This window comes from Dictyostelium discoideum, assembly GCF_000004695.1.
Source record: "Dictyostelium discoideum AX4 chromosome 2 chromosome, whole genome shotgun sequence".
Lineage (NCBI taxonomy): Eukaryota > Evosea > Eumycetozoa > Dictyosteliales > Dictyosteliaceae > Dictyostelium > Dictyostelium discoideum.
The window spans coordinates 1,042,285-1,066,686 of NC_007088.5; the positions used below are offsets into that span (position 1 = coordinate 1,042,285).

A 24,402-nucleotide genomic window follows, 5' to 3' on the forward strand; every position below is an offset into this window, starting at 1 on the left:
TTTTTGTTTTTGTTTTTAATCATCATCATCATCATTATAATTATAATTTTTATTGGTATTGGTGGTTTGTTTTTATTATTATAACAAATATATCAATAACAAAAACCACAATTACCACAAAATACCCCCTTTTTTTATTTAAAATAAATGTATTTTTTTTTAATATTGTTGTTTATACTCACTTTCTATCCCATCATAAAATAATATTATTTTCAGTTAATGTATTTATACAATTTAATGGAAAGGTGTGAGTTTTATTTTTAGGTTTTTTTTTTTTTTTTTTTTTTATCGGTATTGATTTATCAATTTTTTAATTTAATTATTTTTTTTATTTTTTTTTTTTTTTAATTAAATAAAATTATGAAAAAAATGATGATATATTTCTGGGTAATAGATTTTATTGACATTTTTAAATTTGATCTAAAAAAATAAATCTTTAAATTGACAAATTTACAAAAATATGTAAAATGGTTTTTTTTTTACTAAATTTAATAATTATTAATTTAGGAAGAGTATATTAATTTATTTATTTTTTTAAATTACAAATTAATTATTAATTCTATTGTTATAATTAATAAAAATATATTCTTCAAACACACACACATTTATTTTTACTTTTTCCTTTTACCTCTTTTTCTTTTTTTACATTCTTTTTTTTTTTTTTTTTTTTTTTAAATTAATTATTTAAATAATTAAATAATTAAATAATTAATAAAACCAATAAATATGAGAATAATGTTATAAAATTATATTTTGAATGTTTAATTGAATTTGAGGATAAATCAGTTTCATGATGATTAAAATTATTTAATTGTAAAAAATCATCATCATGAGATGAATGTGACATCTCATTAAAGCAATAAATTTTTGAATTTAATTTTGAAAGTGAAATTTTACCATCATTAATATTTGCTTCAATACCATTTAAATTAATTTGAGGTAATATTGAATTTTGACCATTTTGACCATTTTGATTTTCAATTGGTATTGTTGAACAATTTATAAATGAATAATTTATACCAGTTTCACATTTATTTTTATATAAATATAGTTCATACAAATTTCCAGAAACATGAGTGATTTTAAATGAAGTTGTATCATTACATTTATTTGTTGTACATTGACCAATATTTGTTTCCATTATATTGTTACAACCATCCATTTGAATTAGAAATGATTTATATTCTGCTTTTACGATTGAAATATTTAAAAATACAAATAAAATTAAAATTGAATTTGATAATTTCATTTTTTAAAATAATAAAAATAATAATAATAAAAATAATATATAATAATAATAACCTTAAATTTTTTAAAATTATTTATTTATAAATTTTAATTTATCATATTTTAATATCTATTCTTAGTTAAATTAAATTACATTTTTTTTTTTATAAATAAAAAATAAAAATAATCTTTTTTAAAATAATTTATTAGAATTTAATTACTAGCAATTTTTTTTTTTTTTTTTTAGTTTAGTTATTTCTAAATCTGTATTTGAAAATAAAAAAAAAAAAAAAGAAAATTTAAAACAATAACCACACCACTTCACATTTTATTTATATTATAAAAAAAAAAAAATAATTCTTTTAATAATTTTTTTTATCTTGAAAAAATAAATACCTACCCAAACCACACCAAAATACCCCCCTTTCTTTTTTTTTTTTTTTTACCAGATTTAAAAATAAAAAAATAAAAAAATAAAAATAAAAATAAATTAATATCTTTATTATTTTTTATTAAATTTATTAAATTATAGTTTATTATTATTATTTTTTAATTATAATTTATTTTTTTATATTGAATATTATTATTATTGGAATTTGTGAAATTATCAAGTGAAATTATGTTTGGTAAATTATGATGAATATAATTTCTTTTTTTTAAAATAAATCTAAAGAAAAGATTTTGGAATAAAGTTCCAATTGAGGAGCAAACTAATGAAACACCATAAAATAAAACCACAACACTAATGGTTACAGTGAAAACAAAAGATTTTGTTATCATAAAATTATAATAGCCTAAATGGAAAAAGAATAATGAACATAATAACAATAACATTAAAAAACCCCAAACTTGAGAATTTAAACTTTCTTGAATTCTATTAAAATCTGCATTACTCTTTGATTTATAACCAAATATAAAACCACCAGATTTTCTTCTACGTTCTTGATCATCACCAATATTTTCACCACCATTATTTGTATTACTATTATGAGTATTTTGAGAAAACCAATATTTTGGTACCAAAGCAGGTGGACATGGATTTGATAATTTAATTAAAAATGCACCTAATAAAAAGAAATAGCCTAATTTATGGAAACCCATTACAAAACCAGAGAAAATTGGACGAGTGGGAGGGTCATAAACACCAGGGACATAGATTGCGACATCACCAATTTGAAAATTCATATCCATTAATTTGAAACATGATAACGCTATTGAAGTCATTAATAGAACTATGAAGGGTAAGAAATGGTCGGTTATACCTGAAAAGAAATTTATATCTTTTAAACTATAATTGAAAATTGATTTACAAAGTCTATTGATTTTATATTCATCTTTATATTGAGTTGATGATGCTTTTCTATATTGTTTAAGTATTGGTTGAAATACATTAAACAATTTATAATAGAAAACATTGCTTATACAATAGAACTGTGGTATAACGAATAAAACTAAATATAATCTTTCTTTATCATTTGATAAAAAGTAAAGTAACATTGAAATTGGTAAAAACAAATCTGATTGATAATATCTCGGACTGAATAGCAACCAAATCGAATGAACACCTAACACCAAATAAACCAATACCGCCAACTCTGTATGAATGAACTTTTGACTTCTCCAAGCCTTGTCATAATAGTGGATTGCAACCATCACCAATGTATAAATAAAGAATTTCAAATAAACCGAATAGAAATACTCTTTCATTGGTTTAATATTACTTTTTTCACCACCTGCATAATGTGCTCTTAATCTTTTAATTTGAATATAAAATTCAATCATTAAATAAATGAATGCTATAATTGATGATCCTTTATAAAAATGAACTAATAATAAATCTTCTAATGGTATTGTTAAAAGGAAAACATTTACTGCCATAAAAAATATATAAAATGAATAAATTATAATCCATTGATTTGGTATTTTATATTCAAATGCTAATGGTGTTGTTAAATCTGTATCAATTCCATTACCACTATTTCTTAAATTTGAATTTTCTAATAATGATAAATTATTAATTGAAATACTATTAATTATTGTTGATGTTGATGATGATAATGATGATGATGTTGTACTTGATGTTGATGAATTTAATCCAATTTCAACTTGGTTATTTTCATTTTCATTTAAATTATTATTATTATTATTGTTTATATTATTATTATTATTATCACTAATATTACCGCTATTATTAGTGTTATTATTATTATTATTATTTATATTATTATTTATATTATTATTATTTATATTATTGTTATCATTTTGTTGTAATGATGATAATAATGGTGAAGGTTGTAAAGAATTTGATAATGGTGATGATTGTAAATTTGGTGTTAAAGTGAAATTATTATTATTATATTCAATTTTAATTGCAGATGGTGCATAATGCATTACTAAAGTTGTTAAAAGTGATGCAACAAACATATGAATTGATTCATTATTATCATGCCAATATAGTACCCAAAATCCACTAAATAAACCAGTTATACCAGTGATAATTAAATATGGTATTAGGATATGAGCGAATTGTAAACGAAATTGAATTCTTAAATTTTTAAAACTTCCATATTGTTTTGAGAGTAAAGATGCAACTAATAGACCAATTGTAATTGGAAACATGACAACTTCAGTGGTTGGAAACTTTTTTAAATTTAAAAATGGTATCTTTAAAGAATTGATATAGTGGATGAATAACTCTATGGAATGATTGATATCCTTATTCATGGTTTCAACGGCTTGGTTGTAATCTGAAGTTCGAAGTTTATAATTCCAACGTTTACCAAATCGATTCAATTGATTTGCATTTAATTTATAGGTGTAATAGATTCTCTCTGGGTCGGTGGTTGTTGGTGAAATTTTACCAATATTTTCCGAAGGTAATGATACGCCAGAGCCAGAGAAATGTTGCCAAATGGTTGAGCAAACGTCAACTTGGTCAATGAATTTATCTTGTAAATTGGATGGGAGGGGGTCGATGGTAGGATTGTAAATCACCATAAATGCCTCATTGCCACCATTGTTTGCACCGTGTGCGGCGGTTTCTGATGTTAACTTTCCACCATGATCAGAGAATATCACCAATAGATACTCTGGATTTTCATCAACCCATTGTTTAATATATTTCATATTTCCAAACCATTCATTTATAATTGATATTGTGGTTTTATCATATTTATCACCAGTGTGATGATTCCTCTCGTCTACTATATCACCAGAGAAAAAGATACTTAGACCTTTCTCTTTCTTTTGATCGAGGAATTGTTGTGAGCATTTTTCAGGTGAATTCTTTGCACATTTGAATAGGTTTTCATAGAGTTGTGAACCCTCTTTTAAATACTCGATATTGACTTGATCCTTTTCAAAGTATTTACCCTCCTCCAATACGTCGTATGCTGGCATTCTCGTGCCGAAATAACCCATTGGTATTCCATTGGATGTTAATTGATAGATTAGATTATCCGATAGAATTGGGTTTCCCATGAAATTGGTTGGTGGTGTGCCAGTGACATACGACGAGAATACAGCGTATGATGCTGGAAATCCTTCATTTTGAATTCTAAATGTGTTGGAACTCTGTTTAAACATTGATATTAATTCATCGGATAAATCTCTAGCTAAACCATCATTATAAAAAAATAATACTCTTTTGAATTGATTACCTGTTTTCAAACAATCACTATTATTTATTTTACCTGTAGTTGGATTGATTTTACATTCATCATTATGAAATTCTTGAATCGTTGTCTTATTATCCAACATTTGAAATTTTGTAACTGCTTTATTAATTAAATAAATTAAAATCATAACTTGTAAAAATACAATCATTTGTCTAATAAAATATGATTTCCAAAACATTCTCCATCTTTTTTTTAAAATTTCTATTCTTTTAATTAAAATTTTCATTTTTTTTTTTATTTTTTATTTTTTATTTTATTTTATTTTATTTTTATATACATATATCTCTCTTTTATAAAAAAATAAAATAAAAAAGATTTAAATGTTAATTTATTATTGTTATTTTTTTATTTTTTATTTTTTATTTTTTTTATTATATTTTTATTATAATAAAGTGATTGTATATATATATATATATTATATAACTAAGATATATATATAAGATATAAAAAAAGTTATTTATGGATATATCTTATTTTGAACATTTATTATTGTTTAATTTCATAAAAATAAAAAATAAAAATTAAAATAAAAAATAAAAAAAAAAAAAAAAAAAAAAAAAAAAATAAAAAGTTAACTGAAAAAAAAAAAAAAAAAAAAAAAAAAAAAAATTAATGCCCGAAATAAAGTTTTTAAAAAAAAAAAAAAAATCAGCAGGCTATCTGGCAAATTCTGAAAACAATGTAAAAGCGAAACCAAAACCAATTTTTATCTTGAATTTTTATGGTTTATATATCTTTTTTTTTTATAATACACCAAGCGAATTTTTAATTTTTAATACCTTTTTTTTTTAATTTTTTTAATTTTTTAATTTTTTTTTCGATTTCTCTCTCTCCCCCTCTTTTTCATTATTTTCACGAAATGATTTTTTGACATTTTAATTTTTTTTTTTTTTTTTATTTTTTATTTATAGCTTTAAAGTATACTATAATTAATTTGTTTAATTATTATTTTTTTAATTTTTTATTTTTTAATTTTTAATTTTTTAATTTTTTATTTTCAATAGTTTCAAAGTCCATAAGATTAGATTCCTTTTTTTTTTTTTTAATTTTTTAATATTTTTTTTTTATTTTTTTATTTATTTTTTTTTTTTTATTTTTTTTTTAATTTTTTATTTATTTTTTGAAATTTTAATTAATTTTTTTAAATTTCATTTCGTTTTATTTATTTTTTATTTTATTTAAAGCAACCCTTTTTGTACTTTAATATTAGATATTTTTAAAAAGTATTATAATTTTAAAAGATATAATTTTTTTTTTTTCCCCTAACACTATATAAAAATACACATAAAATAAAATATACAATAAAAAAAAAAAAAAAAAAAAAAAAAAAAAAAAATGGTTGATATTTTAAAAATTGTTCCAACATTAAAAACCTCTACAAATCTTAATAATAGTAATAATAATAATGATAATAATGATAATAATACATTAACAGCAAGTTCAAATGGTATAACAAGTGGTAATATGAATATATTAAATCATGGTGGTAATAATAATAATATTAACGATGGTGATGATAAAATCTTTGAAGATATTTCAATTAATAATTTAGCATCGTCATCATCAAAAACCAATACATTATTACAAAGTTCAGCCTATTTAAAAAAGAGAGGTAATATATTCATAATTTATACAGGTGGTACATTAGGTATGAAAAGAGATCCAGTCTCTGGTACACTAAGACCTGAACCACATTATCTAAAACAACAATTACAAGGTTTACCTGAAATGAAATCTTTAGATATGCCAACTTATACAATTACAGAGGTATGTTTATTTTTATATAGTAGCTATAGCGCCGCTAAATATTTATTTTTTTATTAATATTTTAAAATATTTTTAGTTTGATCCACCAATTGATTCATCAGATATGGAACATTCAGATTGGATAAAGATTTGTCATTTAATAGAAAAGAATTATTATGATTATGATGGATTTGTAATATTACATGGTACAGATACGATGGCATATACAGCAAGTGCATTATCATTTATGTTGGAGAATTTGGGTAAACCAGTGATATTGACAGGTTCACAAATCCCATTTGCAGAGTTAATTAATGATGCAAGAAGAAATCTATTGACTGCGATTATATTTGCTGGTAAAGTTGATTTACCAGAGGTTTGTGTATTTTTCAATAATAATCTATTACGTGGTTGTAGAAGTCGTAAAGTTGATTCATGGAGTTTGGATGCTTTCGAGTCACCCAACTGTCCACCATTGGCAACATTGGGTATGGAGATTAATATAAATTATGATTTGGTGTTGAATCAGCCAAAGGGCAGATTCCGTGTACACGAAACCATTAATAAGAATATAGCAGTATTGCATCTAGTGCCTGGTTTCAGTGATGAAACTTTCACAAATCTATTAGCTGAGCCATTAGAAGGCTTGATCTTGCAATCCTACGGTTCTGGTAACGCACCTGCAAAGAAAAGTAGATTCCTCGAAGCAATCACTCTTGCTGTCAAACGTGGTGTCATTGTTATAGTTACTTCTCAATGTTTACGTGGTTCTGTAAATTTAAAACAATATGCAACCGGTAAAAGTTTATTAGACGCTGGTGCAATCAGTGGTTATGATATGACTGTTGAAACTGCTGCCACTAAATTAGGTTGGTTATTAGGTTTAGGTATACCAAAAGAACAAGTTAAATCTTTAATGGAAATCGATTTACGTGGTGAATTAACAAGAAAAGCAACAAAAAGAATAAATTAAAGAAATAAATAAATAATAAACAACAATATATTAAATAAAATTTAGATGATAAGCGAATCTAAAAAAAAAAATTACTATAATTTGATTTTTATTATTATTATTATTGAGAGAAATTTGTTAAAGTATCTCTAAAGAATTCAACAATATATAACATGAATGCAGCTGGTGGTATTGAACGTGCTAAATTTGGACCAATTCCTTTATAAAATCCTTTAATACCATTGGTTTTATAAATTCCTTTAACTGCTTCAGACATTGATTTATATGGACATGTTTCAGATTGAAGTGATGATCTAATTAATAGATATGGATAAGTTAAAACGCCTGCAATTAATCTTGCTGTACCACCTGCAAATAAATAATTTCCAACTGATAATTCACCACCATTCATTTTTAAATTTGATTCTTTCATTTGATTTAAAATATATTCATAAGATACAAATTGAAATAAGCCTTCAGATACACCAATAAATGAAACACCAACACCTTTCCAAAAACCACCAACTCCTTCAGATCTTAGAATTGATTGGAATGCATGCTTCATACCTGAATATTTCTTTGAGGTTGCTAAACGAATTTTTAACACCCAAAATGGATTAACAATTGCCGTTGTAATTACACCGGCCGTAATAGCAGATACTGAATGACCAACCCAAGCAGGACCTTGATATTGATTTCCATTGATATCGGTTGAATTCCACCAATGATTAGTTGCTCTATAGATTGAGAAATAAACACCCCAATTAACTGCATTACCTAATATAGTTGGACTTACGCCTTGATAAAATCCTTTAAATCCTTCATTTCTTAATATACTTTTTGCCATTGCTATTGGTCCATTTGGTGTTTGATGACTTATACTACTACTACTACTACTACCACTACCACTACCACCATTCTTTTTTAAACCTAACATTGTTGCCGCTACTGCTGTTGAAGATGATTGTACTTGGAGTTTCGCTTCTACACATTCTAATGGATAAAATAAAATACAAGATGATACACCCGCTAGTGTACCCGCTAATAATTCAATTCCTAAATTGAATTTTACATCTTTTCTAGTTTCTTCATCATGTATTAAATTTGGAGTCTCTACATATTCTTCACCATTTACCATATTATATATTATATCTAAATAGTTTTATTTTTAAATAAATAAATAAAAAAATAAATAAAAATAAAATAAAATAAATAAATAAAATAAATAAATAAAAAAAAAAAAAAAAAAATTTATAAAATTTATAAAATAATTAGTTATAATAAATAATTAAAAAAAATAAATAAAAATTAATTAGTATCCCAATTTTCTGAATATAGAAAAACGTTATTTTTTTTTCTTTCTTTTATTTTTTTCAATTATTCGTTATTTATTTTAATTTATTTTAATTTATTATATTTTAATTGTTTTATTTTATTTGTTATTTTTTTTATTTATTATTTTTTAAATAAATTAAATTACTTTTATTTTTTTTTTTTTTTTTATGTTTATTTTTTTTTATACTTTTAAATCTTTTTTTTTTTTTTTTCTATTAATTTTTATTTTTATTTTTATTTTTTTTTATTACTATTTTTTATTTTTTATTTTTTTTCTGTTTTGTGAACTTACTTAAAAATAAAAAATATAGTAAAATACTAAATGAAATTCTTAGTAGTAACATTTTAATTTTTTTTTTTTTTTTATATAGTTTTGGTTGAAATTAATGGTTATGAGTTCTTTAGATATTTAAGGACCAATTGTAAATCATTTATGACAAATAAAAAAATATTCCAAATCAAGTTTTTTTTTTTTTTTTTTTTTTTTTTTTTTTTTTTTTAATTTTATTTTTTTTAATATTATTTTTTTTTTTTTTTTTTTTTTTTAATTTCATTTTTTTTATTTTTTTATTTTTTTATTTTTTTATTTTTTTAAAATTTTTTTTTTTTTTTAATTATTGTAATAATAAAAATTATTATAAAGATCTCCAAATTTTTTTTTTTTTTTTTTTTTTTTTTTCTTTTCTTTTTTTTTTTTTTTTTTTTTTTTTTTTTTGATTAAATGTAAATTAAAAAATATTATCTTTTTTCGAAGAATTTTAAAAAAAAATATAAAAAAAAATGATTTATATTTCTTTTTAAAATTCTGCGAAAAAAGATAATATTTCATTTTTTTCATTTTTTTATTTTTATAAAGATTTCCTTTTTTTTTTTTATTTTATTTTTTTTTTTTTATTTATTAAAAAATTTATTAAAAAATAAAAAAAAAAAATTTTCAAAAAAAAAAAAAAAAAAAAAAAAAAAAATAAATGAATTTAATACTTTTTCACCAAAACACAAATAAATTTCCTGATAATTCGGTCAACAAAGAAGAAAACAATTTTAATAATAATAATAATAAAAGTGAAAACATCAATAATAATGATATAGAAAAAGATAAATATATGGATGAATCAGATTTAAATTATTTTGAGAATGAAAATGAAAAACTAAAAAAACAAACTCAACAAGATACTTTTTCATTGCCAACTCCCATTGAAAATAATAATAATAATAATAATAATAATAATAATAATAATAATAATAGTAATAACAATAATAAAAACTTAACACCAACTAAAACAACAACGACAACAACTACAACTACAACAACAACAAACAATAATGAAAAACTTTGGAAACCAAAGAATAAAACACCATGGATTGGAGCAAAAATAACAACAATAAATTCATTTGAATTTTATAATGGTTTAAAATTTGAAGGAATCGAGTATTATACAGATTTAACTGTAATGTTAAATAAATTCTCTGATAAAGATACAAAGTAAGTTTAGATTCATACATACATACATACATACATACATACACATTTATATTTACATTTACTAATTTTTTATTATTTTTATTATTATTTTATTTTTTTTTATAATTAAAAAAATAAAAAAAAGAGTTTCTTCATCATCAATTTATAAGATATCATCATTTTTTGAGAATAGAATTAATGGAATATCTTATGTGGAATTAATTAAAATTTATAGACCAGAAGAGACTCCAAATGGTAGAAAACCATTTCATAGTCAAAAAGAATTAATACCAAGTAAAGATACAGATATAATGAAAGTTGAAAATATTAAAAGATTAGTTCATTGTACCGTTCAACCAATCTCTGAATATAAAAAGAGATTACAATTCCCAATGAATGCATTTTGTTGTCAAGACCAATATATAGATGTTTTAATGAACCATAAAGCAAAATATAGATTATTATATGATACCATTGTATTGGAGAAAGGTAATAGTACAGGTTCTTTAAAAAATCAAGAAAGTGATAACTCTCAAAATAATAATAATAGTGATGACTGTGATGATGGTGAAGATGATGATGATGATGACCGTGATGATGGTGATGTCGATGATTATCAAAATATAAATGATAATATAAATGAAAATATAAATCAAATTGTAAATATAAATATAAATAAAACTAAAAAAGAAAAAGAAAAAGAAAAAGAAAATGAAAATGAAATTGAAAATGAATATAGTGGATTTAAAAAATTTAATAATAATACCAGTTTTGATAAATCAGTTGAAAGAAAAGAAAAGAAGCAGAAGAAAGATACGACAATAATTGAAGATGATGATGATGATGAAGAACCAGTGGTTATAGCTACTTCACCCAAAAAAAGAAAAGAAGCTGAAAAAATCTATGAAAATGTATTTGATATACCAAGTAGTAGTAGTAGACATAGTCATAATAGTTACAGAAAAGAATATTCATCTTCATCATCTTCATTTTCATCTTCAACATTTAACAGTAAAAGTACACAATATAAACCAACATCAGAAGAACATAAGAAAACAATTGATAGATTAAATAAATTGGTTGAAAATAGTACTCAAGCAATTGAAATGGATCTTAATAATCATAATTCAAATGGTGTAGGTGAAGCAATTAAAAAATTATTAGAAGAAAAAGAAAGAAAAAAATCAAGAAGATTACATAAAATTGAAATTAGTGATGATGATGATGATGATGATGATGATGATGATGATGACGAAAAAGGTGATGAAGAAGAACAAAAAGAAAATAATAATAATAATAATAATAATAATAATAATAATAATAATAATAATAATAATAATAATAAAAAGAAAAAGAAAAGTAGTAGTAATAGTAATGGTAGCAAAAATAATAGTAACAATAATAGTAAAAATAATTCATTTAATTTGGATTTTGATGAAGATGAAGATGAAGAAAAAGCTAAACCATTTAATATTTATAGTCAAGAAGAAAGTAATAGTCAAAAATATTTTAAAAGTAGTCAAGATTTTAATTCAATCATTGCAACTTTTGGTGATTCAAATGATGGTGATGTTAGTAGTTTCAATATTAATATAACTATTGGTAGTACTAATAACAATAACAATAACAATAACAATAGCAATAATAATAATGGTAACGGATATCAAATTGATGGTGAGGAAAGTAGTGGTATAGGTTTAAATAATGATGATGAAGATAGATATAATGAAACAATGGCAATACTTTTAGAGGATAAAAAAAATAGAGAAAATAAAATACTTGATAATAAAAATGGTGATGATTTTTATGAATATCATTCATCTAAATTTATAAATTTAGATTCAAAAAGATATGATAATAATAATAATTTAAAGATAACAAACTTTTTTCAACCTGTGAAAACACCACCTAAAAAACAACAACAAACACAACAACATCAAACACAACAACATCAAACACAACAACAACAACAACAACAACAACAACAACAACAACAACAACAACAACAAGGTTTAATGTCAACAGATGATTCAGAAAGAATTAAAAAGAATAGACAATGGGAAGATTTTACAAAAAATAGTCCAAAGAAAAGAGTTTTACAATTTGAAAATGTTTCACCAACACACCAACCATCAAAAACATTTGATCCTGAAGTTAGAGCTCATTTATTCTCTTTGGTTAAAAATAATAATAATAGAATTGACAATTATTTCGATAAAACATCAACCAAAATAACATCGCCAAATAAAATAAATAGTGATTTTGTTACAGATGTTGATTTAGATAATGATATTGATGTTCAACCACATAGAGCCATTGTAAATATAGATAATGATTTAACTTTAATACCAAATAAAAATGAAAAATCACCAAATAAAAATCGTAGAAATAATAGTGATAGTAGTAGTGGTGGTAGTAGTGGTGATGAAAGAAAAAGAAAAGCAAAACTAAAGTTTGCTGATAAAAGTGGTGTTATAATATCAGATAATGAAGATAGTGATACCAATAACAAACCTAACCATAAGCCATATAAAAGATTAAGACAAACAACATTAACATCAACTATTAAAAAAGTTAAACCAACAAAACCATCATCATCTTTACATATTGGTAAAAGTAATATTTTAAGTGATAGTGATGATGAAGAAATTGTAATGAAGAAACCAAGAAGAGTTTCAACACCAAGAAAGAAGAGAACTAGAGGTCAATTCTTTATGGATAGAGATAAAAGTGATGAGGAAAGAGGTGATGATACCTATCAAATTGATGATTTTGTAGTTGAGAATGGTTCAGATGTTGATGGTTCAAGTGAAGAAGAGGAATTAAAAAGAAAATCGAGAAGAAGAGATAGAAAAATAATAATAAATGATGAAAAGGATAATGAGGAGGGAGAAGAAGAAGAAGAAGAGGAAGAAGTTTCAATTCTTTATGAACCTAAAATTAAAGAAAGAGAAAAAATTAAAGAAGGACCAATTGATATTGATACAAATGAACCAATTTATTATACTCCACAATCTGGTTCAACTAAAAGATCATCAAGTATTTTAGATTATTTCAAAAGAGATGATAAAGATTATCATGATCATGATGATAATAAACCAACCACTACAACTACAACAACATCATCATCATTATTATCACCATCATCATTTGATGAGGATGATTTTGAAAATAAGAAAAAAATGAAAGAATTTCAAAAACAACAACAAATGAAACAACAACAAACTCATCAAGATCCAAATTTTATTAAAGAAAAAGTATTAAAAGAGTTTTCTAAAAAGTTTACCATTAAAGAATCATTTTCAATCTTTATTCAATATGTAATTAGTTGTATTGTTGATGAAGAGTTTTCAAGAGCAGTGATTGAAGATAAGGATGAATATTTCTTGGATGCAATTAATAGAGTTAAAAGTTTTATCGTTAGTAAAAAGGAAGCATTGGTATTGGGTAATATGTGGCATGATGAATATTTACATGATATCACACATAGACCATTTCTTCATTCTGCCGAAGTTTCAGAATATGATTATGAAGGTAGAAAATGTAAATCATGTAATAAAGCCAAACATAATGTTACCATCATTATCTATTTCTCTGGTAGATCCTATGATGTCGATGATTTTTGGAGTGGTTATTTTGAAAATCCAAAACGTTTAAAAGGTACCACCAAAGATGAACCAAAATCAATCGAATATGAATTGGGTTCATTCTGTTTCAAACGTTCACAACTTTTTCATCAACTCCATCATTTTCCTTATAAATTCTTTAGAGATGTTAAACAAGATGTTAGAGATTTACAACAACTTCATTCGGATTGGACAAATCAAGATATTCTTTTTCATATGACCTCTCCAGATAATAGTTATGTTTCAAGCTATTTTAACTTTTTAGAAAATTTATTGGATTGTGTTGATAGTTTTTCAAAATTAAATTGACAATTTTTATCATCCATCTTAAAAAAAAAAAAATAATAAAATAAAAAATGAAATATAATTTACATATATGTTTTTTTTTTTTTTTTCTCTCTCAAACAACAAAATTAATTATCTTTTTATTTTATTTTATTTTTTTTTTTTTAAGATGATAAAATAAATTTAGTTAATAAAATTACAATTTGGTCAATTATATCAATTATATCAGTATTTTGAGCAGGACTATTATTTGCAATTATTGAAAAGAATATTGAATTTTGTTGATCATCAGAAAGACCATTTGGTAAAATGACACCAGTTAGAGAATTAACACCAGTCATTGAACCAGTTTTTGCATGGACTATACCACTGGCGGGTGTATTAATGAAACGTTTCGATAGGGTACCTGATAATGATGCAACGGGTAAATATGAGATATAGTCATGTTGTGGATCACCAACATTTGTATAAACATTTTCAATAACTGTTATTAATGATTTTGGTGTAATGAAATTATTTCTACTTAAACCAGAACCATCCACTTGAGTATATAATGATGTTGGAATTGATAATGTTTGTTGAATATATTCTAAACCAGCTTGATAAGTTGGTGTTGATTCAGAAGCTGCTGAATTAAAAGTGCCCATTTGTCTGAGAAAAGTTTCAGCATATAAATTATTTGATGTTAATAATGTATAATTTAACATTTCTGATAATTCGGGTGAAATCACTTCAAATGATTTATAATCCATACCAGTGTAATTACAACTACCAATAGCTGTTTGACTAATTTCAACGCCACCATCTTCCAACAATGCTGAGAATACTGTTAAAAAGTATTGCTCAGGATCTAAAATTGGTACTGTAATAATTTGAATTCCACCATTAATATCACAATTACCTGTAATATAAATTGATTGACTTGACATTTTAAATGAATAGTTTAATGTTGATGTTGAACTATTACTTGTGGTGGTGGTGGTTGCTAATATTATAACTGGTAAATATTTATCTTCACCAGAATATTTAAATGATGCAGTTGGTTTACCACCAATGACATTGGAAGGTGTGATATAAATATCCATTGTGTTTTCATTGATAATTAATGGTGTTGGAATTGAACCATAGGTTGAAGTTAAATCTTCCCATTCCCAAGCACTTGGAATATTACCATCAACTCCATTACCAATATTATAGAAGCTAGTATCCAATAATAATTTATTAACTTTTTTCATTGTTGGATTTGATGAAAAGAATTTTGCTGCTTCAATTAAATTATCAATTGACATTGATGGATCACCCATACCTTTGACACAAATGAAATCTAATTCACTATTACTACTACCACCACTAACACTATTAAATGGTTTATCTGTAAAAAATGGTGTAAAAACTTTGAAATCTTCACCAAATGTATAGAAAATACTAATTGTTGTAAATAATTTTGTATTACTTGCTGGTGTAAATGCTTGTAATTCATTTAAACTGAAAATATTTGTAAATTCTCCATTACTTGGTGTATAAATATCTGCTACAACACCCCATTGTGTACCAAAGCATGAACTACTTTCACTTGATGAACAATTATTTAAAATATCATTTATTAAAATTTGAATATCTTGATTACCGTTACTTCCGCTATCACTATCTTTTAAAGAAATTTTATTTGACCTAATAATATTAAATAATATTGAAATAATTAATAATAATGTTATAATTTTATAATTTTTCATTTTTTTATTCAGAATTGAAAAATAAAAAAAAAAAAATAAAATAAAATAAAAAAAAAAAATCGAAAATATCCCCAGGTAAAAAATTAAATAAAAAAATAAAATGATGGGATTTTAAAAAAATCCAATTATTTTCATGGGTTAAAATTTATTCTTACATTATTATTTTTTTAACATTCCACTCCTTTTTATTTTGAAAAAAAAAAAATTAAAAACAAAAATTAACTTAAATAAAAAAAAAAATATATAAAAATTACAATTTTATTAAGGGTTTTTTTTAGAGCAATCAATTAACCATTTTTGTATAAAAAAAAAAAAAAAAAAAAATGGATAAAAAAATTTATTTAAAAATAACAAAAAAGGAATAAAAAATAATAAAAAAAGATAAAACTAAAATTAAAAAATATATTAAATAAAGATTAAAATAAATTTTTAAAAAAAAAAAAAATAGACAGATTATTAATAGGTCGGATATGGATTTTTTATTTTTTATTTTTATTTTTATTTTTATACATATATAATAATTTTTTATAATTAATTATATATTTTTTTATTTATTTTTATTTTAATCTTTATTTAATCTATTTTCTAATTGATCCATTTGATTTTTAATTTCATTTGGTAATCTATCACCAAATTGTTGACAAAATTGTCTCATACTTTTAAGATCATGTAACCATTCAGATTTATTTAAACTAAATAATTCTTTGAGTGAAGATTTATTAATTTCCAAACCATTGAGATCAATTGAATTATTTGAAGGTACGAAACCGATTGGAGTTTGAGTTGCTTTACCATCGGTTGTATCGAGAGTAGAGTTACAACGATCAAAGATCCATTTTAAGACTCTAACATTTTCACCAAAACCTGGCCATAAGAATTTACCAGAGGTCTTGTTCTTTCTAAACCAATTGACATAAAAGATCTTTGGAAGTTTATCAGCATTTGAACCGGCTTTTTGTTCCATTGATAACCAATGAGCAAAGTAATCACCCATATTATAACCACAGAATGGTAACATAGCGAATGGATCATGTCTAAGTGTACCAACGGTACCTTCGGCAGCGGCAGTTAATTCTGATGCAGTGCTAGCACCCATGAAAACACCGTGTTTCCAATTTAATGCTTGATAAACCAATGGAACGGTGGATGAACGTCTACCACCGAAAATGACTGCAGAGATTGGTACACCGGTTGGATTATTCCATTCTGGATCAATGGATGGACATTGGGAGAGTGGTGCAGTGAAACGTGAATTTGGATGAGCGGCAAATGTATTGTTACCTTCACCATTTGGATGCCATTCATTACCTAACCAATCGATTGCAGTTGGTGGTGGTGAACTTAATCCTTCCCACCATACATCATTATCTGGTGTTAAGGCAACGTTGGTGAATAGTGTATTCTTTGAGATTGCAGCCAAAGCATTTGGATTTGAAGAGGCAGAAGTACCTGGTGCAACACCAAAGAAACCAAACTCTGGATTGATTGCATAGAGTTGACCATTTCTCATGGTCATCCAAGCGATATCGTCACCACAAACTTGAACTTTATAACCTGGGAGAACTGAATTTGCCATGGCGAGATTAGTTTTACCACATGCCGATGGGAATGCAGCTGCAATATATTTCTTTTCACCCTTGTCATTGGTCAATGAAAGAATGAGCATATGTTCAGCTAACCAACCACCCTCCTTTGCCATTGATGAAGCGATACGAAGTGAGAAACATTTCTTACCCAATAATGCATTACCACCATAACCACTACCAAATGATTGAATTGATCTCTCCTCTGGATAGTGTACAATGTATTTATTTGGATTACATGGCCAATGGGAATCTTTTTGACCTTTTGCCAATGGTGCACCAACACTATGTAAACAAGGTACGAAATCATCATTCTCTTTAATTTGATTTAAAACTTTATCACCCATACGTGTCATTATTTTCATATTACACACAACGAATGGAGAATCGGTAACTTGTACACCGATATGACTAATATCACTTCCCAATGGTCCCATTGAAAATGGCATAACATACATGGTTCTACCTTTCATTGAACCATTAAATAATGGTTTCAAAGTTTGTTTCATTTGATTTGGGTCCATCCAATTATTTGTTGGTCCTGCATCTTCTTTGGTCTTTGCACAAATGTATGTTCTACTTTCAACTCTTGCAACATCTGATGGATCTGATCTTGCTAAAAAACTATTTGGTCTTTTTGAATTTAATTTAATTAATGTACCGCTTTTAACCATATCATCTGTAAATCTAAATTAAATTTTTAATAAATAAATAAATAATTTAAGAATTATTGTTATTTTTTTTTTTTTTTTTGATTTTAAAATTTTTGACCAGTGAAATAATAAAATTAATATAAAATTTTAATTTTTAAGATTTTTTTTTTTTTTTTGATTTTTTTTTTTTTTTTTCTTCATTATTTTATATATTAATAATAAAATTTTAAAATTATGATGATACATACTTTTTAAATTCTTCTTCACTACCATCACAAATATAAATGTTATCTGGTTTACATAATTTGGCTTGTTCTTCTACCCAATTAATTAATTTTTGATTTTTTGTTTTTTTCTTTAATTGTTCAAGTGAAAAGAATCTACTACCAACCCATGCACCACTATTAAATCCATTATTATTTAAAAATGTTGATGATTGAAATGATGATGAAGATGAAATTGAATTTATAAGTTTACCTTTTTGAATAAAATTTTTTAACATTTTTTTTTTTTTTTTTTTTAAATTTATTTATTTATTTTATATTTTTTATATTTTTATATTTTTAATTTTATATTTTATAATAATATTATTATTAATATACTGTTACAAATAAATTTATTATTATTATTATTTTTTTATTTTATTTTATTTTATTTTATATCTTTTTTTTTTTTTTTTTTTTTTTTTTTTTAATTATTTGTTTAAATAATTTATATGTTTTTTTTAATAATCAAATATTTTAAAAAAAAGGATAGTTTAATTTTAATAATGATAATTTTTTTTTTTTTTTTTTTAAATTTCAATTTTTTAATTTTTTTAATTAAAATAAAAAAAAAAAATAAAAAATAAAAAAAAATAAAAAAAAAATATCAGACAATTTTCTGTCGAAATTTGATTATTTTAAATTAAAAAAAAAATTTATAAAAAAAAAAAAAAATTAAACACTTAGATCACCCACATTACTTTAAAAGTAAATTAAATATCTGTTTATTTATGTTGTAAAAATTTCATTTTTTCTATTTTTAATATATTTTTTTAATTAGGAAATTTCATTTCTATTTATAAAGAAAGAAAAAAAAAAAAATAAAAATAAAAATAAATTGATATATTATTTATCACATTTTACCTCATTAGTTGAATTTATAAAATAAAACTATAATATATTAATTAATTTCAAAAAGTGTTTAAATAAAAAAAGAATTTTTTTTAAAAAAAAAAAAAAAAAAAAAAAAAAAAAAGAAATTGTTTTTTTATTTGATTAAAATTATCCAATTTTTTTTCTTTTAAAACAGAATTTTTTTTAAAAAAAAAAAAAAAAAAAAAAAAAAAAAAGAAATTGTTTTTTTATTTGATTAATATTACCAATTTTCAAAAAACAAGTATAGGACTACAATTACTTTTGGCACATTCCACTAATAAAAACCCCAATATTAATATTAATTTTTTTTTTTTATTTTTTTTATATTTATTTTTTTTTATTAAATTCAATTAACTATTTTATAATTTTTTAGAATGAAATAGAAATCCAATTGAATTTTGTAAAGAAATGAAACCAAGTTAAAAGTTTGAATAACAATTTTATAAATTAAACTTAATTAATATATTTAAAAAAAAAAAAAAAAAAAAAATTTTTTAAATTAATTTTATTTATTTAAATTTAAACCATTTAATAAAGTTTTAATAGTTTTATCTTTACCAAAAGTTTCAATTGCTAATGGTATACCACCACCAACAGGTGAACCTAATAAAATGTAACGTAAATTACTCATTAATTGATTTGTTTTAGTTGTTAATTCCTTTTCAGTTAATTGTTGATCTTTATAAATATCTTGACTACACGTTAATTGTAATTGTTTATAAACATTTGCCATTGTAAAATCTTGAAGATCTTGTAATCTTTTAATTACAAATTCAATATTTCTAATTGAATCATCACCTTTCCAAACTTTTTGTTTCATTTTAATTGCTTCTTCAGTTGTATAATCGATTTGATCAATAAAAAATGGTTTTAATAAGTTATTAAAATCTTCAATTAAATGAACTCTTTCTTTAACACAGTTAATTGATTTTAATAAATATTCTGTATCAATTTCTTTTTTAAAATCTATATTATTATTATTATTAAAATATTCTAATAATTGATTTTTAATTTTTAATAAAATTTCATTTTGTTTTAATGGATCATCAATTTGTAATCTAATATGATTAACATTTAACCAATCTAAACGCTCCATATTAACAACACTACCACTCTTATTAATACCATCTAATGAAAATGATTCAACCAATTCTTTAAGTGTAAATATTTCTTTTGAACTTGTTTCTTGATCAGTTGTTGTTGTTGTTGTTGTTGTTGTTGATGATGTTGTTGATGTTGATGGTGACCAACCTAAAAATGAAACGAAATTAATTAATGCTTCTGGTAAATAACCTTTTGAGATGTAGGAATCAACTGAAACATCACCTTGACGTTTTGATAATTTTGATTTATCAGAATTTAATAATAATGGTACGTGAACCATTTGTGGTGGTTTCCAACCAAATGCTTGATAGAGTATGATATGTTTTGGTGTTGAATTTAACCATTCTTCACCACGAATAATGTGTGAAATTCCCATTAGATGATCATCAACCACCGATGCTAAATGATAGGTTGGGTAACCATCTGATTTCATTAATACTTGATCATCAATTAATTGATTATTAAATTGAACTGTTCCTTTGACATGATCTGTGAATTTGGTTATACCAGGTGGGATTTTTAATCTAATTGTATGAGATTCACCAGACTGTAGCTTACGTTGAATTTCATCTTCTGATAATTTTAGACAATGACGATCGTATAATGACATTGCATGTTGATTCTTTAAATTGATACGTGACATTGATAATCTTTCACTGCTGCAAAAGCAGTGATATGCATGACCACTCTTTACCAATTTCTCAGCATACTCTTTATAAATTGGTAATCTTTCAGACTGCACATATGGTCCACATTCACCTGGTCTTGATGGACCTTCGTCATATGGTATACCTGCCCATTCTAAACATCCTGCTAAACTCTTTGCTGATCCTTCAACGAATCTCGTACGATCTGTATCTTCAATTCTTAAAATAAATGTACCATTATTCTTTTTTGCAAATAAATAATTAAATAATGCTGTTCTTAATCCACCTAAATGTAAATATCCTGTTGGACTTGGTGCATATCTAACTCTAATTTTATTTTCATTATTATTTTCATTATTATTATGATTATGATTATGAATATGATTATGATTATCACTTGAACAACATGAATAATTTCTTTTATTATTAAAATTTAATGAAAAAATATTTGTTGTTGATTTTAAAATTTTACTTGTTGTAGTGGTTGGCTTTATTAAAAATTTAATCATTTTTTTTTTTTTTTTTCTGGTAAACAAACACCACCTTGTTTTAAAATGATTTTTTTTTATTTTTTTTACATTTCGTTTATTGGTTGAAAATTTTTTTTTTTTTTTTTTTTTTTTTGTTTTTTCTGATTTTTTTTTTTTATTTTTTAATTCTAATTTCTTTTTTTTTGTTTTTTTTTTTTTTAAATAATATAAAAATTAAATTAATAAATGTTGATATTTAGATACAAATTTTTTTCTCACCTTATTAAAAGTTGTTTTGTTTTTTTCTCACCTTATTAAAAGTTGTTTTGTTTTTTTATTTATTGAAAATAATGAATCCCAAAACAAAAACAATTTAAAAATTAAAATGTAATAAAAGTAATATTAATTTAAGTTTTAAAACAAGTTGTATATATGATTGGAATAAAAGATGCATAAAAGGTATTGTCCTTCATCGTTAAATAATAAACAAAGTCTAAAAATTGTTAATGGGAAGGGTAAGCCAAACGTGTGAGTTGAAATTGGTCTAAAAACTAATTCGAAGAAAACCGTGGACTTCTGATGGCGAATGCCATTAGAGGAAAACAAAAAAAATTCCTGGGTATAATCAAAAAGATTAAACTCTCAACAAACTCATGACAAGCTGCAACTATCTCCACCCAATCAAACAACCCTTTTTTTTTTTTTTTAAATATTGATTAATCAGTAATTATCCATTAAATAGACTATAATTAATAGTTTTATTTATGAATTTTAATTTTAAAATATTTAAAAATGGACTTTTTTTTTTTTAAAAAAAAAAAAAAAAAAAGAAAAAAAAAAAAAATAATAATAGCATTACTATATTTTTAAATTCTTTATTAGATAATTTAAATTAAAAATAAATTGCATTAAAATTTAAAATTAAAATTCATATTTATTTTGTTTATTTCCTTTAATGGATAAACTTTGATTAATCTTGAAAAAAAAAAAAAAAAAAAAAAAAAAAAAAAAAAAAAAAAAGGAAAAACTGTTATTTAAAATATATTGATTAATTTAAATAAATCAAGAAGAAATTATCTCGATCATTAAGTTTATAATCAACAATTTTTAAATAATAAATAAAAGTTGTTAAATATATTTATTAATTTTTTTTTTATTATAAAACAAAATATTGATGGTTTGGATTAGTTTTTTTTTTTTTTTATATTTTAACAAAATACCACAATTTAGAAACACTCTTTAAATATTTATTTTTTATTTTATTTTAGAATTGGAAACAATATGGTAATTTTTTATTTTTATTTTTATTTTTATTTTTATTTTTATTTTTATTTTTATTTTTTTTATTTTTTAATTTCAATTTCTCATTTTTTTTTTTTTAAAAAAATTTAATTAACAAGCACTGAAATCCAGGTCCAAATTTTTTCTCACCTTTTTTTTTTTTTTATTTATTTTATTTTATTTTTTTATTTTATTTATAATGAATCCCAAAACAAAAACAATTTAAAAATTAAAATGTAATAAAACTAATATTAGTTCAATTATTAAATCAAGTTGTTAAATATGATTGGAATAAAAGATGCATAAAAGGTATTGTCCTTCATCGTTAAATAATAAACAAAGTCTAAAAACTATAAATGGGAAGGGTAAGCCAAACTCGAGAGTTGAATTGGTCTAAAAACTAATTCGAAGAAAACCGTGGACTTCTGATGGCGAATGCCATTAGAGGAAAACAAAAAAAATTCCTGAGTATAATCAAAAGATTAAACTCTCAACCAACTCTCGACAAACTGCAACTATCTCCACCCAATCAAACAACCCTTTTTTTTTTTTATTAAATATTGATAAATAATCAGTGTTTATCCATTAAAGAACATTAAATAAACAATAATTAATAGTTTTATTTTTAATTTAAAATGTATAGTTATTTTATAATTTGTATTATTATTATAATTTTTATTATTATTATTTTTTTTTTTTTTTTTTTAAGACACCATTAAAAAAAATAGACTATGAACTTGCAGTTTTTTTTTATTTTTTTTAAATATTGATTAATCAGTGTTTATTTATCCACTAAAGGACAATAACCAATAGTTTTATTTATGCCCTTTAATGGATAAACTCTGATTAATAAATATACAAAAAAAAAAAAAAAGGGTTTTTGATTGGGTGGAGATAGTTGCAGTTTGCCGAGTGTTTTGTTTTTTGTGAGTTTAACCTTATGATTATACTCAGGAATTTTTTTTGTTTTCCTCTAATGGCATTCGCCATCAGAAGTCCACGGTTTTCTTCGAATTAGTTTTTAGACCAATTCAACACTCAGCTTTGGCTTGCCCTTACCATTGATAATATTTATACTTGATGTATTTAGCGATGAATGACAATACCTTTTATGCATCTTTTATTTCAATCAAACTTTCAAAACCCAATTTTTAAACACATTTCAAAAAATATAAAAATGTTCAACCTTCAAGATTTGCAAAGGTTTTGGGATATTTTTTTTTTTAATTTTTTTTTTTTTTTTTTTTAATTTTTTTTTAATTTTTTTTTTTTTTTTTTTTTATAATTATAAACTTTTAAAACAAAGTTGTTAAATTTTCCTTAAAAAAAAAGACTAAGAATTAGTGAATTAATATTTTTTTTTTTTTTTTTTTTTTTTTTTTTCTTTTTTTTTTTTTTTTTTTTTTTTATTGGAAATGTGAAAATACACATTTTATTTTTTTTTTCTTTTTTTTTTTTTTTTTTTATTTCATTTCATTTTAT

At 22.8% G+C, this 24,402-nt stretch overlaps 8 protein-coding genes across 8 annotated transcripts; 2 read left to right on the forward strand and 6 right to left on the reverse strand.

The window, feature by feature from the left end:
* Positions 1 to 700: 700 nt before the first annotated feature.
* DDB_G0271898 (hypothetical protein) lies at positions 701 to 1,249 on the reverse strand (the record flags this gene model as incomplete). Its single annotated transcript, XM_640310.1, has 1 exon — positions 701 to 1,249. The coding sequence occupies one exon, from the start codon at positions 1,247 to 1,249 to the stop codon at positions 701 to 703; it is 549 nt and encodes a 182-aa protein (XP_645402.1).
* Positions 1,250 to 1,776: 527 nt separating this feature from the next.
* Positions 1,777 to 5,130, reverse strand: DDB_G0271900 (hypothetical protein; the record flags this gene model as incomplete). Its single annotated transcript, XM_640309.1, has 1 exon — positions 1,777 to 5,130. One exon carries the CDS (start codon positions 5,128 to 5,130, stop codon positions 1,777 to 1,779), a length of 3,354 nt encoding a protein of 1,117 aa, XP_645401.1.
* Positions 5,131 to 6,239: 1,109 nt separating this feature from the next.
* On the forward strand, positions 6,240 to 7,623 carry aspA (L-asparaginase I; the record flags this gene model as incomplete). Its single annotated transcript, XM_640308.1, has 2 exons — positions 6,240 to 6,671; positions 6,748 to 7,623. The coding sequence occupies 2 exons, from the start codon at positions 6,240 to 6,242 to the stop codon at positions 7,621 to 7,623; spliced, it is 1,308 nt and encodes a 435-aa protein (XP_645400.1).
* A 100-nt stretch (positions 7,624 to 7,723) lies between these two features.
* On the reverse strand, positions 7,724 to 8,740 carry mcfI (mitochondrial substrate carrier family protein; the record flags this gene model as incomplete). Its single annotated transcript, XM_640307.1, has 1 exon — positions 7,724 to 8,740. One exon carries the CDS (start codon positions 8,738 to 8,740, stop codon positions 7,724 to 7,726), a length of 1,017 nt encoding a protein of 338 aa, XP_645399.1.
* Positions 8,741 to 9,905: 1,165 nt separating this feature from the next.
* On the forward strand, positions 9,906 to 14,334 carry DDB_G0271928 (hypothetical protein; the record flags this gene model as incomplete). Its single annotated transcript, XM_640306.1, has 2 exons — positions 9,906 to 10,420; positions 10,545 to 14,334. The coding sequence occupies 2 exons, from the start codon at positions 9,906 to 9,908 to the stop codon at positions 14,332 to 14,334; spliced, it is 4,305 nt and encodes a 1,434-aa protein (XP_645398.1).
* Positions 14,335 to 14,474: 140 nt separating this feature from the next.
* pscA (hypothetical protein) lies at positions 14,475 to 16,043 on the reverse strand (the record flags this gene model as incomplete). Its single annotated transcript, XM_640305.1, has 1 exon — positions 14,475 to 16,043. One exon carries the CDS (start codon positions 16,041 to 16,043, stop codon positions 14,475 to 14,477), a length of 1,569 nt encoding a protein of 522 aa, XP_645397.1.
* A 562-nt stretch (positions 16,044 to 16,605) lies between these two features.
* On the reverse strand, positions 16,606 to 18,781 carry DDB_G0271904 (phosphoenolpyruvate carboxykinase; the record flags this gene model as incomplete). Its single annotated transcript, XM_640304.1, has 2 exons — positions 16,606 to 18,313; positions 18,528 to 18,781. 2 exons carry the CDS (start codon positions 18,779 to 18,781, stop codon positions 16,606 to 16,608), a joined length of 1,962 nt encoding a protein of 653 aa, XP_645396.1.
* Positions 18,782 to 19,923: 1,142 nt separating this feature from the next.
* On the reverse strand, positions 19,924 to 21,678 carry mgluS (glutamate-tRNA ligase; the record flags this gene model as incomplete). The annotated part of the gene is made up of 1 exon (XM_640303.1): positions 19,924 to 21,678. The coding sequence occupies one exon, from the start codon at positions 21,676 to 21,678 to the stop codon at positions 19,924 to 19,926; it is 1,755 nt and encodes a 584-aa protein (XP_645395.1).
* Positions 21,679 to 24,402: the final 2,724 nt, after the last annotated feature.